Raw genomic sequence first — 16,822 nt, forward strand, 5'->3', positions numbered from 1 at the left:
CTCGTGGTAAACTGGCATATTTTCCACCACTTGGGTTTGGGGGAGGGTGAGGAGAGGAAGGAAACAAGCCTGACCCTCCTGGTCTGGGGCCTTCTCAGACTCTTTCTGTTCTGCCACCTCAGAGAGGCCCATACCGGTCCCCTTCTGCACAATCCGAATCCCATCTGGCCTCAAGAAGCCCCACGAAATCCCCACCCCCTCCTGGAGGCTGCACACACTCCTCTGGCCCAAGGTGGCTGTTCTGAGTGTCATTTCACACACAGAGAAACTGAGGCTCAGGAAGGTGAGGCCACGGGCCGGAGTTTACCCGGCAAGTCTGGACTCACACCCCTCGGGAACCCCACCTGCTCCCCTCATTCTCTCATGGAGTCCTCACCGCGGCCCTCTGCAGGAGGCACCCACATGTCAGGTGAGGAGACGGAGCCCTGAAGGCTGACTTGACCGGCCAAGCCAACTACCAAGAGGCTCTGGCCCCGGTGCCCCGAGTTCTCTCCCACCAGACCCCACCCTCTTCTACCATTCTGTCTTGGGACCCGAAGCCTGTGTACGGGCTGACCCGGGCAGCCCAGAGGAAGCCAACAGGACTGGGCGGGGAGGTGTGGCGAGGTGATCAAGGGCAACTCTGGAGCCCACCACGCATGGAATTCAGCTACTAAGGACCTGAGCACCGGCGCTGGGGCTGCCTGGCTGACCTGGCTCGGACCCCACTCCCAGGCGGGATCGGCTCTGCCAAGCCGATTCCCCAGAGGGGAATCCCCCAGAGGCGTCCAGGGGCCACCAGCCAGGGTAAGGGGCCTCTGGACTACTGCTTGGCCACTCCAGGGCCAGGCCACCTGCAGAGGTGGGGCTGGCACCCTTCCTTCCTGTCACCCTTCCCTCTGCCACCCCTTGGCCATCCAGGGGACAGAGAGTGAAGGTCACCGAAAGGAAATGCCCTGGATTTCCCTGGGCTGAGTCAGGGCCCCCTGGACCGCCCCCTGACTAGCAAGGGCTAGCTTCTCACCCCACGGGCTCAAGCCTGAGACCGCTGGCTTCCAGCTAGGCACTCACAGCCCCCCGCCTGTGTTCTGGCATTCCCTCACCTCCTCTATGCCCGTCCCACCCCCAGCCCCACACCGAGGCCAGTCACAGGGTCCCCTTCCCAGGAGGCTTTGTTTGCCTCCTTCAGCCCATGCTGACCCGTGGGCTGGAGCCACACACTTTCCAGGCTCTCACTCGACAAATATTTACTGGGCAAACACAATCCTGCTAATAACAGGATAATGACAAGGCTGCTGATGCTGACTTATCAGCCGGCGCTCACCGAGCACCTTCCCTGCTCCAGGCGCCCGGCTGATTCTCATCTTTAATCCCGACAACCGCCCAGTGCAGGTGTTCTGATCCCATTTCACAGATGAGTAAACGGAGGCTCCACGAGGTGAGGTGACTTGCTCACGGGCACTTGGCCTTTAAGAGGAGCAGCTGGGCTTGAACCTGGGCCTGCCAAGATGACTCCAGAGCCCCAGCTCCACCAATGGAGGGGTTGAGCTGGCGGGGAGTCGCCCACAGTGAATGAAGGGGTCTTGGTAAGACCACCGGGTTACATACCTACTCAGAAGATAGGTGGGGACCCTAGGGACCATCAAGGCAACAATGGTAAACTGAGGCCCAGGGACGGGAAGCCACTCGCTCAAGCCATGTCAGAGCCCACCCTGACCCCGGCTTGGCACCTCTTACCTTGCGCCAGAGCAGCTGGGCCTGCGGCGCCCCCGTGCCCTCGATCTCGTGGCGCATGCTGTTGAAGAGGGCCACGCCATACTGGTCCTCATAAAAACGGAGGAACTCCGTCAGGATCTTCCCGGTTTTCTCTGAAACGGAAGAACAAACAGGCCTGTGAGGTCGTCATGGTTACCCGCAGCCGCCCAGCCCTGCCCCAGGGAGGGGCACCAGCCAAGCTCCAAATTCCTGCTCGTAAAACTATTTGCACAAGCTCCACGCTTTCACCTGCACTGCGTTTCTGGCCGGAGTTGTGCGTTTCCTGCACACAGCGGGTGAACTTTCGGACAGGAAAACGGGCAACGACTGAGACAGAGAAATCACCAAAGAGAAAACACGAGAAACCAGCAGACGAGGGAAAGAAAACAGCTGAGTCTCCCAGTCATCAAGCAAATGCAGATGGAGATTCCATTCCCCCCACCCTCCCCCCGGGTCAGACCAGTCGGGGTGTAGAGAAACAGGCACCTCAACTCAGAGCCGTGGGTTCTAGAAATTGGGACGGCCTTTCTGGGGGCGGGGGGGGGGGGGGGGGGGAGACACCGCTGCGCGTACAATTTTAAGGGTGCATGCGGTTCCCGGATGCCGGGCTCACTCCTCTAGGAATTACCCACGGAGCAAGTCACAGAGGGCAGGTACAGTATATTTTCACCAAGGCAATCAGCGGAAATGGGCCAGATGCGCGTGCGTGGAGAGGGATTCAGAACATGCCAGTGCACGTGGGACAGGAAGTGGGTGGGGGGACCCACAGGTACCACCCGAGGGAAGGCGTCCACCTTTGTCCACGTAAGGAAAAGCGAGTTACAGAATCACATGTTAAATCTTACCTCACTTAAAATTACCCCTGTCTGTGCCTGTAAGTTATTTACACTCGGAGACGGAGGAAAAGGTCCAGAAGGCAGCACTCCTGACTGTTCCGGGTGGGACCCAGGGTGTGGGAATAGGAGGGCCGAGTGAATTGCGTTTTCTGCTTTATTCACTTTTACAGCATTTGAATTATTTACCAACATTGATTCCTTCCACGATAAAAAAAATAAACATTCTAAAATTAACTCCTCTAAGTTAACCACCTTTTGGCTTTCACCCGCCATTTGCTTCTCTCTGCTGCTAAAGCACTTTCTGAACAGGGAAGGCGACTATTGTGACCTCCAGAGCTCACCCAATGCACAGCAGACGCTCAGTAATGGCCCTGCCTGGGCATCCCTATTTGCAGATGATGACACCGAGGCCCAGGGAGGGTGGTGACTGTTAACACTCCAGGAGGCCTTCTCCTTAGGAGAGACTTCCTGGCCCTGAGAAGTTGTGGCTCCATTATCTGGACCTCAGGTCCCTGCACACTAAGACGGGACTCAGTGGTGGATGAGTCCAGTCTTAGCGGTGAAACCACCACTGACCGTCTTGGGTTCCAGATTTGAACAACTGGTCCTGGGGCACCTGGGTGGTTTAGGCAGTTAAGCACCCGACTTCAACTCAGGTCATGATCTCACAGTTCGTGACTTTGAGCCCCGTATCGAGCTCTGTGCTGTCAGTGAAGAGCCCGCTTGGGATCCTCTGTCATCCCCTCCCCCCCACCCCCACCCAGCCCCGCTCTCATGCATGCACATGCGCAGCACTCTTTCTTTCAAATATAAATAGGGGCACCTGGATGGTTCTGTAGGTTATGTGTCTGACTTTGGCTCAGGTCACGATCTCACTGTCTGGGAGTTCGAGCCCCACATCAGGCTCTGTGCTGACAGCTCAGAGGCCAGAGCCTGCTTCGCGTTCTGTGTCTCCCTCTCTCTCTGCCCCTCCCTGGCTCATGCTCTGTCTCTCTCTCTCTCTCTCTCTCTCTCTCTCTCTCTCTCTCTCAAAAATAAACAAACATTAAACATTTTTTTTCAGGGGCCCCTGGGTGGCTCGGTCGCTTAAGCGTCCGACTTCGGCTCAGGTCATGATCTCACGGTCCGTGAGTTCGAGCCCCACGTCGGGCTCTGTGCTGACAGCTCAGAGCCTGGAGCCTATTTCAGATTCTGTATCTCCCTCTCTCTCTGCCCTTCCTCTGTTCATGCTCTGTCTCTCTCTGTCTCAAAAATAAATAAACGTTAAAAAAAAAAATTTTTTTTTAATTTTTTCAATGTTGTTAAAATAAATAAATAAATAAATAAATAAATAAATATTAAATAAGAAAATGAAGAACTGGTCCTGTCTCAAATAAGGGATTGACATGGCACCCCCCCCCCCCCCCGCCCACCGCCATGGTTGGTCTCTGAGTGCCAAGAACACACCTTGTGCTCTTCTCAATAACCTTGTGAGGTAGGGCTAGTGTTACTCCCATTTCACAAAAGAGCTGAGACCCAGAGACGTTAAGTCACTGGCACAAGGTCACGTAGCAAGTGGGTGATGGAGCTGGGATGCAGTCTTGGGGCCCAGCTAGGAGGTTGGTTGGGGGGGGGGGGGGAGGGGGGCTGGCTGGCTACTGAAAGCTCGTGCCACTCGTGCCCAGGGTCTCAGGCAGGCCCACTCCCTCTATGCCCCCTGGAGGCAGCTCAGCCCAAGGACCCCTCTCCGTAGACCCTGCCTGTGGTCCCCTTTCCTGGAATGAGGTCATGCCGGTCCAGATTCCGATCTGGGGAGAGGAAGGGGGGAACAAATGAGGAATTTGCTTTGAATGCCTATTTTTTAAAAGCCATAAACAACCAGAACTCTCTCAAAGACCACGGGGATTGTTTTGGAAAAATGATGAGGCAGGATAGGGAGGGGTGAGGGGAGCAGACAAGACGGGGTAATGCATTGGAGCCAAAGAGAGAAAAATGGGACCTCAGATGACAATAATATTGATATATCACCATCATCATCATCATCATCATCATCACCATCATCATCACCATCATGGCTACCACTTACTGAGCGGTAATCCGAGCCAGCGGGTGGACATGTTTTACGTGCCAGATACCAAAGAATCCTCATCAAACCCTAGGGAGTCAGGGCTATTGTTTCCCCAGTTTAGGGAGGAGACGGAGGCTTGCGGGCGTAGGACTGGACAGCCAGGCTCTCAGCCACCAGGGCACGCAGCCTCAGCCCAGGGTTTCGCCCCAACTCTGCCCCAAGCAGTCACATGACCAACAGGCACTCTACCTGCATGTGGGATCTCGAGGGTCCTTCAGCCATGGCTCTGGGGGGGGGGGGGGGGCCTGACCAGCCCCTGGGACACCCAGCCTCAGAGCATTATTTCCAGAAGGGCCAGAATCCACCCTGACCCTTGGGAAGCCAGGCCCATCAGGAAGCCGCTGTCCTGTGTCAGAACTCGTACCCAGGACTGCCTAACCCATAGCATGCCCTCAGCAAAACCCAGATACTGCAACCAAGCAGGGGGTGGCTAGGTTTAGAAGGCCCCGGGGCTGGACTGGGACAAGAAGGGCAAAGTATCATCCCTTGAGGTGTGTCAAGGCCTGATTGTGGGGAAGGGGGTTGCTGTAGGTTGAAGAGGAAGCGGGGGAGGCTGAGGAAGTGAAGACCAGAACAAGGTGACCCTGAAGGAGACAGAAGGCAAAGGTGAAGCTGACGGGCTTGAAGTATCTGGGCTGAGAAGGGCCGGGTGGGGTAGGGGGCAAAAAGAAAACCCACTGTCACCCTCCCATTGGGATGAGGACAAGTTATCCAAGCCGGACTGTAGGACCAGGGTCCAGGAGTAGAGGGCTTAAGGACTAGGGTGGGAGTCACCAGGCAGAGGGTGGAGAGAAGAGAAGGTATGGGCAGAAATGGACAGAAAATGGGAGTAGGAAAAGAGGAGATGGCCCCAGGCACCCTGCACCCCCAAACAGGCAGCAGCAGCCCTGGCCCCAAGTTCACCCAACTGCCAGTACAGGCATGCCTTGCTGTCCAAACTCAAGAAGTACATAGGCACCTGGGTGGCTCAGTCAGTTAAGCGTCCGACTTTCAGCTCAGGTCATGATCTCACGGTTCGTGAGTTCGAGCCCTACATGGGGCTTTCTGCTGTCAGTGCACAGCCCACTTTGGATCCTCTGTCTCCCTCTCTCTCTGCCCCTCCCCCTCTGTCAAAAATAAATAAACATCAAAAAAAAAAGAAGAAGAAGAAGAAGAAGAAGAAGAACTATATAGATCTGGATCTGTTTTCAGATAAACACTTTGCTACCTGAAATTCCAGAACCAAACATCACAGAGTGGGGTCTCTCACTACCCAAACTTGCTCTCCCAGCTCGGGAGCCAAATGGATTGGGATGCTAGTATCTGTCTGAGGATTGACCGTAAATCAGGGAGGGTGGCCCTGACACCGTTCTGCACACCACTGGCTCCCCTTTGCTCCCCACTCTGGCCTGGCACAGGCAGATGCTGAGCAAGGGGCAGTCCACTCACCAGTTACTGAGCACCTACCCCGCACCAGGCCCCAGGACTGGGCAAGCCGCTGGGCCAGGGGTAGGGGTGACGTCATTTCTCAAGGGGTTCCTTAGAAGGGTCCCAGGCAGCACCAGGAAACTGGGTGCGTTTGGCCTAACTCTGGTCAAGGAAGGGTTACAAAGGGAAGACTTGGGGGGGGGGTGTGGCAGGGAGCAGGGCGGCAGGATGGCTTCCTGGCAAGGGCAGCCCCAAGCACATTCTTGAGAGAGTCTTAAGACAGCCTGGAAGGAACCGCCTCGTGCTTGGTACAAAGGAAGTGTCATGGGAAGGCAGCGCTGTAGGGGGCCTAGGATTTGGGGCTGGAAAGACCTGAGAGAGGCAAGCCAGGGAAGGGGGCCAGTCCCCTCCTGGGAGAACGGGCTCACAGGGGAGAAGCCCTCAACAGGGTCCCCAGCGGCCTGCCTGGCCAACGCTGCTGGAGGGAAACCTGGATGGGCAGCCCCGGCCGCCTTGGATGCTCCTCCTGCCCGCTGAGCTCCGGGGTCATGGCCCAGGCAGTCCCCTTCCTCTGGGCAGTGCTCAGCACCCCCTTTCTTCCCTTCTGGCCACCCTACAGCGGCTGTCTCCCTGGAGTTGTTGTCGGGATTTTACAGTTCAAACCCCCAGCCTGAGTGTCTGTGGATGGTCCCCAGGCCTCCGGGGCTCCTCTCCCCTCCACACCTGCCTATGCCAGCTCTTCCCGCCTCCTCCCATGGCTTCTGGAGACACCACAAACCACGGATTTAGGGCTGCCGAGGCCAAGGCTCACCATCCCTCCCACCCAAGGTCCCCGGGGGTCCCAGACTCAGGAACTCTGGGAGGTACAGATGCTGGCATGGAGCAGTCCGAGGGCATGGGCCGCCCTCACCACCTTCCACGTTTTCTGACCCATCCTCCCAGGTGCCCTCTGCCAGCACATCCTGCAGAATTAGGCGGTAAACTCACCCCACTCAGACTCAGGGTCCAATGCACACACTCAGATTCTTCAAATGGCCCCAGACGTGAATAAAACCCTCCACTTTACAGGTGTACAAGCCAATGCTCACAAAGACTAATGGCTCAAGAAGTCACTTCACTTGTCAGTCAACAGAAAGCTACTGAGCTCCATGGGGCTGTCTTGAGAAGCACTCATTTATGGGGTCCCGATTCCCTCATGAGCCCACGAATCCTGGGAGTGGACCTGAGTGTCCCCATCTGCACCCAGACACCACTGTGCTCTGGGGCCTCAGGGGGACCAATGCCCCCTCCCCGGGGCCTCCATTGCCACATCACATCTGCACCACGAGGGTAGTGGGCTCCATCTGGCTCCGGATGTGGGGGCATCTCTGCCTCCCAGATGACTGGAACCCTGTCTCCAAGGGCTGCGCCCTTTGGGACCATCAAGAGCGACCCAGAGGGGCACGTGGGTGGCTCAGTCAGTCAAGCATCTTGGTTTCGGCTCAGGTTGGGATCTCAAAGTTCATGAGTTCAAGCCCCACAGTGAGCTCTGCACTGTTAGTGCTTGGGATTCTCTCTCCCTCTCTCTCTGCCCTTCCCCTGCTTGTGCTCACTCTATCTCTCTCTCTCTCTCAAAATAAATAAATAAACTGTACAAAAAAAAAAAAAAAAAAAAGAATGACCTAGAGCCACCCCCTTCCCATCCAGGCCTCCTAACTCTGCCTCTAGAACCCCCAGAGTTTACCAGATGTGACTATCACTAAAAAGTTATGCATGTTCAACAGCTCACTGAACCCGAACAGATACTGTTATCCCCACTTTACAGATAAGGCAACTGAGGCTCAGGGAGACCAGGTGACCTACTCAGAGATGCCACAGCCCAGAAAGGGAAAGAGGTGAGTTTCAAAGCCTGTACAAAGCCCCCACCCCACAAAGCCTCCTCATCCAACAGCCTCCCACATGGCACCGAAGTATAATTTCTAGTCCTGCCTTAAACTTGATTTCGGGGTCTTTGCCTGGTCCCAAGAGGCAGGCAAAGTGCACCTTACTATCTCCATTTTACACATGAAGAAACCGAGGTTCAGAGAGGCAAAGTGACTTTCCCAAGGTCACACAGTAAGTAGATGACTGTCAGAGCCAAGACTGAAGCCTGGGGTCTCCAGCCCCAAACTGGTCAGAGCTGGCAGGGAAACTTCACACCTACTGGATCCTTACCTGTCCATCTTCTCTGGGCCTTAATTGTCCCACCTGTAAAATGGGTGGGTAGGTCCCTGTTGGCTCAGCTGATCTAAAATCTCAGTGATGATATAATCAGTGTTGCCCTGGCCCCAGGAGCTGACCGGGATGCTGGCCTCAGCACCTCCTCTGAGCTGCTGGTGAGTCAGTTCTGAGTCTGACCACAGGCCCCTCAGGCTGGACAGAAGGACCGGGAGGGAAGTGGGGGGCAGGATTCAGCATCAACCCTACCTGTGTACGAGGCACCATCTCTGTTGGGCACACGGGCTCTGGGTTCAAGTCCTGGCTCTGCCACCTACTAACTGTGTGGCCTTCCTCAAGGCACTTCCTCTCTCTGAGCCTCTGTTTCCCCGCCTGCAAAATGGCACAACAGTATCTGCCTGATGGGGTTATGAGAAAATCAAGATCAGGGGCACCTGAGTGGCTCAGTCGGTTAAGCGTTCAACTTTGGCTTAGGTCATGATCTTGGAGTTTGTGAGTTTGACCCCGCATCAGGCTCTCTGCTGTCAGAGCAGAGCCCCTTCAGATCCTCTGTCCCCCTCTCTATCTGCCCCTCCCTTGCTCATGCTCATACTCTCTCTCTCTCAAAAATAAATTTAAAAACATTTAAAAAAAGAAGAGGTCAAGATCAATGAGCTAATGGGCATAAAGCATTTCACCCTGGCAAAGAGGAGGCATGTTAACGGGGGCTCCTATACAGTTCCTCTTGTCCAAGCTTCCCCTAATCTGGAGAGAGGCCCTTGAAACACCCCTGGCCCAGCTGAGCAACCCCCGGTGCAGCCTAGCCCCAGGCCCAGCACCAACAGTAGCCAAGGCAACCGGAAGAACGTTAATCTCTGATTTCCCAAACTGACAACGTTATGGGTCACGCTGCTTCCTGCACTCAGAAAGCGGGGGCTGGGCAAGAATGTGGGAGGCCCCAGGGTGGCCCGCAGTCCCCTGCCAACTCTGGGGGACAGGGGGACTTAGCCCACTGTGCAGATGGCAAAACTGAGGCTCAGAGAGGAGAAGGGGCTCGCGGAGCAGAGGATGAGAAAAAGGAGTGCGGAGGTGTCCCAGAGAGCCTCGAAGGCCTTCTCGTGACCCTCCCAAAGCCCAGCACATGTCACGTTGAGTCACCCCCCCAATCCTGGACTCAACCTGGGGCAGGCGGTGTCTCATTTCAGATGAGGAGAACCGGGATCCCTGCCAAGTCCTTCAGCTGGGGAGCAGCAGAGGCAGGATCTGAGCCCAGGCCCGGGGCCCCCTCCACACTGACTGCCGGGTCCCAGGACGAAGAGGGCAATCTCCAGCCGGGACCACGTCAGCCTCGTGCCAGCCACAGGGGCTTCACGTTGGTCCCAGCCCCAGCTTGGCCCGAGTTGAGGGCAATGCGCCAAATCTGTTCCCGGCTCATCCGGTCCCTCCAGCGGGCCCCAGGGACACACCTCACCCACGAGGCCCGTCCCGGTTTCAGGGCTGAAAGAGATTTGCCGACTGAAACCAGGCAGGCGGCACCCTGTAGGGCAGGGCAGGCCCGGAACTTGCCTACCTGGTTCTCAGAGCCCTGGAGAGAAGGCCCAGGGTGGAGAGGTAGAGGAGGCAGCCAGGGACTCAGTTTCCCCGTGTCATACAGCTGCCCAAAGTACCACCATCTCCATCATCCGCCTAGGAGAGCAGGGAAAGCTTATAGTCCAGAGAGGTGGCGACACTCTCCTGGGGTCGCACAGCATATGTCAACAGAGCTGGGTCAGCACGTCAGGCCCCCAGTGCCCAACCCAGGGCCCTTCTACCTGGCCACCCTACTATCACTATTAAGAAATACTAGCAACAGCCAAGTGTTCAGCACCCCTCCACACCCAGCACGGTGCTACACGTTCACACGTGTTATTTCCTGTGTTGTCCCCACTTTACAGAGGAAGACACTGAGATTCAGAGAAGTGACTTCTCTGGAAACACATAGCTTGTAAATGACAGGAACCCAGATCAGCCTGAGTCTAACACAGAACCAGAGTTTGGGCAAATCCATCTCACCCCCACCTGCCAGCCTCCGGGAGCTGGGGTTCCACACCGCACTGGCCCTGTGGGTGGCCGCTGTCAGAAAGGCTGACATGGCTCCCACTCAGGACCTGTAATCAGGGGCAAAGTCAGGAAGAAGGGGTAATGACAGGCTCCACTGGCCAGCAGAGGAGGGGGACCGGCAGACCGCCCGTGAGAAGAGCCTGAACTAGCAGCCGGAACCCCGCAGAGCCGAAGCCAAGAGGGGGTTAAGTCAGCTGAGTGGCACCCTCACCCCAACAGCCAGTTCTTGTTCAGAAGAGAGACAGCTGCCAGAGAGGGCACGGGACTGATCCAAGGTCACCCCACAAATACCCCCTGAAGAATGGGTTTGCTCAGAGCACCTGTATAGCAGCAACAGGTCCCTGGAACCCCACTTCTGGGCCCGAGAGGATTCCCCCACCAGCCATGCCCCACGGCCCAGCGCAAGGCCATCAGGGTGAGGTGGACTTCCTAGCTGACCAGGGGACGGTCAAGAGGCCAGTACAGCTGAGCCCTGACTGTGCCACAAGTCACTGCCCCCCAGCCATGGGAATGCCCATCCTACGTCTGCCCGGCCTCCAAATTTCTACCCATTTCCACTCCTGACTCCTTCAGATCCTTTGCTTACAATAGCCGCAGGGATCTTTGTGTTACAGCTCTCACCCTGAACCTTCTCTGCTCAACAACCTTCCATGGCTCCCACTGCCTTTGGGACAAAGACTAAACTCTTCAGAAGGCCCCCAGGCTCCTGCCTTCTCTTCCTTGCCATGGGGTCTCCAGGTCAGGAACACTCCTCCCCCCTCCGCTGGGGGGGTGCCCATTTCTCAGCCCCCCACTGCACCACTCCCTCCCCCAGGATGCCCCCAGGCCAGTGGGTATCCCCCACTTATTTCCATAGCCCCCCATTGATCTTGCAGTGGGTGAAGGCCTGTTTCCTGTCGGACTCCCCCAGGCAGTACCCACCACATCTGGGACAGGGCCTGGCGCATAGTAGGAAGCTCAGAGCAAGAAGCCAGAGGCGCGATCTAGAGCCAGGGCCGCCCTGGGGCACAGAGCCACCCTCGCTGAGCAATAAAGCTCCCCACACACACCCCAGAGATTCCTCATCACAGAACGGGAGGCTTATGCCCAACCCAAGGGCTGTGGCCAGGCCCCAGAAACGAGCGGATGCGCACAACACCTTCCTTCTTACTCGGGAAGGTGACTGCCACCCACGAGGTTCCCTCCCTGCTGGCCTCAGCTGCCCTGAAGGGACCCTCTGCTGGTCACCCCTTCCCTGGAGCCGGGAACAAGGGAAAATTCTCTCCCCATAAATACAGCAGCCCGCAGCATGCCAAGGCCCGATCGTGGCAACTACCTGATGGCATGCCAGCTCTGTGCAAGGGGCTTTATGGAGGAGATCAAAATGGCCCAGGGAGGGAGGGTCTGTCATTACCCCAGTGGACAGAGGAGGGAAGAAAGTGTCAGGCAGTTAAGGAGCCTACGCAGCATCACACAGCTGGTAAGGCACAACGCTGGCGGCTGATCCCCAGGCTTACTCTGCAGGGCCTTTACTGCATTTGCCACCGGGCCCTGGCAGCAACCCCAGGAGGTGGGTACAGGTACCACCCCCACTGAGGAAACAGGAGGCTGTGAGGCCCAGTGACTTGTCCAAAGTCAGCCAGCTGTCAGGTAGAGAAGCCTGAATCCACGCTGGGGGCTTGAACCCAGGCTCCCGGGGATGTGGAGACACAAAGGACAGTCATGCAAAGTGCTTCAGAGAGGCTCTTCCAGGGCTCCGACACCCCAGGAGACGGGAGGTTCGCCCGTCACTGCATTCTTGACACCCGCCACGGGGCCTGGCGCACCGTGGCCCGCAGACAGAACACTGAATCAGATCCAGGACCCGGCAGGTTCTGAGCCCCATTTCCCTCCCCGAGGCCCCACCCTGGTAATTTCCTATCCACCCCAGGCCCCCATCTCCACGCTTTCACCTGTGCTGTGCCCCCTTGCAGAAGCCCCTTCCCCCCTCGTTTCCACAGTTCAAGGTCTTAGCCAAAAAAAGAAAAACACAAAGTCTTAGCCAGACTTCAAGGTCCCACTCAAATATCTCCTGGGATTGCCCATTTGTGCATAATTATAATAATAATTGGGACCTGAGCGAAGGCCTGTAGCACTCACCCACTGCCAGGCACGGAGGCAGCTCCCATATATGCTAACAAGTATCCTCAACGTTATTTAACCCTCACCCAGATTTACTCTTGAACCCATTTTGTAGATGAGGCTCAGAGAGGTGAAGCGACTTGTCCAACGTCACACAGGTAAGAGGGAAATTGTGACCTGAAGCCAAGCCATCCACTGTCCACTGCTCTGTCCCAACACCTAGAATGGTGCTGAAACAGAGAAAGAGCTCGAAAACATTTGTGGTCTCTCTGCCAGGACATTCCCCACTCGCCTGGCAGCTGCCCGGGTCAAAAGGGGCACCTTGTTACCTTCTGTATCCCAAGTGCCCAGTGTGGCATGGGTTTGGGGACAGAAAAGTGGGTGTCTCATAGAGGCAAGGGTGTTAGGGGGGCCAAGCTTGAAGCAAGAAGCAAACCCTGAGCTCAGGACGGCCTCTCTGGGCTTCAGTTTCCTTGTCTGTAAAATGGGCATAACGTGATAGTTTCCCACACACAATCTCACTCGGTGATGAGGGGTCCTCAGGAGATGCTGACTTTTGTTGTCAACAAAGCACTGGGTGAACAATATAAAGATACATGGCTGCCATCTTGACCTTTGGCACCAGTGGAATCCCTGCCCCGGAGTGTCCCCTTATTAATGGACCAGTGACATATGCTTATAACAGGCCACTGGACCTGGGAAGGGCCCTCTAAAATGAAGTTCGAGCTCTGGATTGGACAGATGGGGAAACCGAGGCTGGGGAATAGGAAAGAAGCAACCTTGTGAGAACAGGGTGAAGAGAAAGAAGGGGGGGGGGGGCGGTGCGGTCAGAATTCAGCACCCAGGAGAGGGAACTGGCTCTGGTCTGAGGGTCTCCGGCCTGGAACATTCTCTCAAAGCCCCCCTCAGCCTGGCCATCTCCTCTTCCTCCCCCTCAGGCTCAAACATCACCTCCTCGGAACCCGAGACAGGTCCAGTGCCCGCAGCCCCCACTTCTCCTTGGCCCTCTTCTCACCTACAGCTGCTGTATCCCCATGAAAGGCTCCTTCGACCCCACTCCCCAGACAGAGACCTTGTTCCCGCCGTCTCCCCGGAACCCAGCTCGTGCCTGGCCCAGGTGCGTGCCCGATAAGCAAGTGCTGAGTGGGGAAGGCCACCCCCGGAGGGAAGGCCGTCCAGTTTCAGGTGCCCAAATGGCCGCCACGGGCCCAAAAAGGAGGCTGAGGAGGGCAGAGGCTGCCTGGGGCTCCCCGTCGCAAAGGCAGCTTTGGGACAGGGCAGTGGGATTTCTCACAAAGCTGCCTTTAAAGCTCTTCTCAGTTGGCAAATATTTAACCACGGCTCAGAGACCCAGGTCTGCTGGGGAAGAGTGTACGGGAGGGCCTGAGGAGGGAGGCAGGTGGCTGAAGTGGGGCCCAGAGAAATGCCAGAAAGAAAAAAAGGCAGACTGAAGACCCGCCCACCGGGGACTGCCCTTTCCTTTATACCCCGGGCAGCCTGGTGGGAGGAAGTCGATTCCCATCTTGACACAAACAGGGAAACAAAAGCCCTCTCATCTCCTCCGGGGCCCTCCCTCCCTGCCTGGCAGCACCGTACCCACAGCTCACAGTTGGCGGCTTGTTCCGGGAGCCCAGAACCCAAGAACACAGAGCCAAGCTGCGGAGGGTGGAGAAAGGGTGCCAAGGCCCCACCCCCAGCCCCAGCCAGGGCAGGACTGGCCTCTACCCACACCTACCCCGGGCCCACCGCAGGTCCCCGGCACTGCGCCTACCGTGGGGGGCACCGCTCCCACTCCTGGGGTTCCTCCGGGGGCTGGTGTTCTGCACCAAGCCCTGCCGTGGCCAAGGCCACACCCCAGGCCGAGGAAGCCATGACAAAAGGATCAAAGGGGGAGTCGAAGGCAGCCTGGAGGACCCCCAGAGCTCCAAGATGTTCCAGCAGGACCAGCGGCCTCACACTGTGCACACCCCTGCTTAACTTCCTTGTCCCCCTCAGAGAGAGCCCTGGTTTGGGAACCAGACAGGTGCCAACAAAGCCCAGCTCCGTGGTCCTGTGGCCTCGCCTCTGAGCCCGGGTATTCTCCTCTGTGCACTGGGGATAACTGGCTTCTCTCTCAGGCGGCTGTTGTCAACAGGACGGGCAAAGAGGCAGCTGATCTGTGACGGTGATTTTGTAAACACTAACCTCCATCCTCCTCACCCCCGCCCACCCATCCCTGCTGACTTCTGGGCAACACCCTTCTCCGTTCCCTTCTTTTCATCCTCGCCACACCCACTGGAGCCCTCTAACCTGGGGCCTGGACACCTGTCACAACTGCCCCAGGCCAAAGGGCAGCAGCCCTGATTTCCTCGACACATGTCCAAGTCTGGACTGGAGACACGGGGCGCTCTGCCACAGCACCCTCACACTGGCCTGGACCCCACCCATTTGAGAACCCACCACCGACTTTCCCCTCGGTGCCCAGCCCTTGAGATGCCCAGGCAGACCTTCCTGACTGAGCCCTTCCTCTCTGACCACCTGGCAGCCAGCATCACTGCCCAGCCCCTCCCCATCGGCCACAAGACGCAGGAGCTGAGGACAGGAGCCGGCGTGAAATTCAGGCCCTCGGAGCCAACCAAAATGGCCGCTGGGGGCAGAGCCAGAGTCCAGTGAGGGTCTTGGGGGCTCCATTGTGCTAGCCCAGAAAGGTTTCATGTTGCCCTCATTCACCAACCATGCGGCAGTGGGCATTCAGGAAGGAACTAGACCAGCCCTTCTGTCTAATGAGGGAGAAAGACTATCAACAAAACCTACAATGAGCATGGTAAGCCCCCAGTTGGGAGCAGCACGGGAAGTTACAGGAGCCCAGATGAGAGGCCGCTAACCTAGCCGGTGGAGTCAGGGAAGACTTCCGGAAGAAAATGGCGCCTGAGACACGAAGAGGTGCTAAGTAGGTGAAGGAGGAGGAGGACTGGGCAGGGAGAGGGTGCCAAGCAGAAGACACAGGAAATGCACAAATTCAGACATTCGAGAAAGCATGAATCCATTCCACAAATAAATGTAGGAATACCTTCTATGTCAAGAACGGTATCAAGGTTCTGGAATCAGATCTCATTTCGAGTACTAACTCCACCGCTCCTGGGCTGTAGGACCGTGGGCATGGGACTGATACTCTCAGAACCTCAGTTTCCTCAGCTGTAAAATGGGAGGACCAGCAGTACCCATCTGGCCAGGTTGTCATTCGGATTTGATGAAATGAGGAGATCTACAGAGCCTGACCAGATGGGGTCCTGTGTTATCAATAACGAGGCCTACTGATGGAAAGAAGTTCCATCTGCCCGAGCGTTGATGGCCAGGAAATGAGTGTTCAGGTGGGCACTGGGGTCTTTCACAAGCTCAGGGGTCCCGTGGTGCGCCCATCTGTGCAAACAGCAGTGCTCTGCGATGAGTTTCATGCCATGAAGTGGGGGGCAGGAACGGGGAAACAGAACAACGGCCACTCAGTCTCTCAGGGGGCCACTCGGAGGGACGGGAAGGTGACATGCTTGGGGTCCCATCTTTCTGGGCCCTCATCCCTCAGGAGTTAACTAATCAGAAAGGGGAAGCGGAGGCAGAAACAGCAACAGATTCTGAAAGCAACTACGCAACAGACCGCACACCGCCAAACCTCAGCCAACCACAGCTCCTCCGCTCTGTGGCACTGCAGGTGGGCAAACTCCTTGTCTGAGCCTCCAGTTCCCACAGGGAGCCCCACAGGATGGACAAAGCTGGGGGAGAAGCTGGTGCCTGGCTGGCTCGGTCAGAAGAGCGTGCGACTCTTGATCTCGGGGTCATGAGTTTGCACCCCACGTTGGGTGTATGATACTTAAAATTAAAGAAAAAAAATTGGAGTCGGGGGGGCACCTGTATGGCTCAGTCTGTTGTGTGCCCGACTCTTGATTTTGGCTCAGATCATGATCCCAGGGTCCTGGGATTGGGCCCGTGTCAGGTTCCACGTTGGGCGTGGAACCTGCTTGAGATTCTCTCTCCCTCTGCCCCTCCAACCCCCTCCCCCCCCCCACCCCCAATGCACGTGCTCTCTCTCGCGCGTGCGCGTGCGCAAAATAAATAAAAGGAAAGTTAGAAAAAAATTTTGTTCAAAGCTAAAGGAAAAGCTAGATGAAAAAGTGCTTTGAAGTCCACAAGGCAAGACCATGTATCTCTCTCCTGGTATCTTGTATCTATACCTCTCTCTCTCTCTCTCTGTCTCTCTCTCTCTTTTTTCCTATCTTACTGCATTGACTAAGACATCCAGATCAATGATAATGAAAATCACCTCTAGGGTTTCAACATCAAGTTTGCTCAGGCTTGCTCAGTATGTGACGAATGGCATATGAAGGGCCAG

General features: G+C 56.5%; 1 protein-coding gene across 1 annotated transcript in view; it reads right to left on the reverse strand.

Moving 5' to 3' along the window:
- NIBAN2 (niban apoptosis regulator 2) overlaps positions 1-16,822 on the reverse strand; it is a 53,236-nt gene that overhangs the window by 18,931 nt on the left and 17,483 nt on the right. Inside the window, 1 exon segment of the mRNA XM_053908301.1 lies at positions 1,717-1,847. Within this exon segment, the coding sequence (XP_053764276.1) occupies positions 1,717-1,847 (131 nt within the window).

The sequence above is a fragment of the Panthera pardus genome, unplaced genomic scaffold (assembly GCF_024362965.1).
Source record: "Panthera pardus isolate Hobbes unplaced genomic scaffold, ASM2436296v1 HiC_scaffold_20, whole genome shotgun sequence".
In the NCBI taxonomy this organism is placed as follows: domain Eukaryota; kingdom Metazoa; phylum Chordata; class Mammalia; order Carnivora; family Felidae; genus Panthera; species Panthera pardus.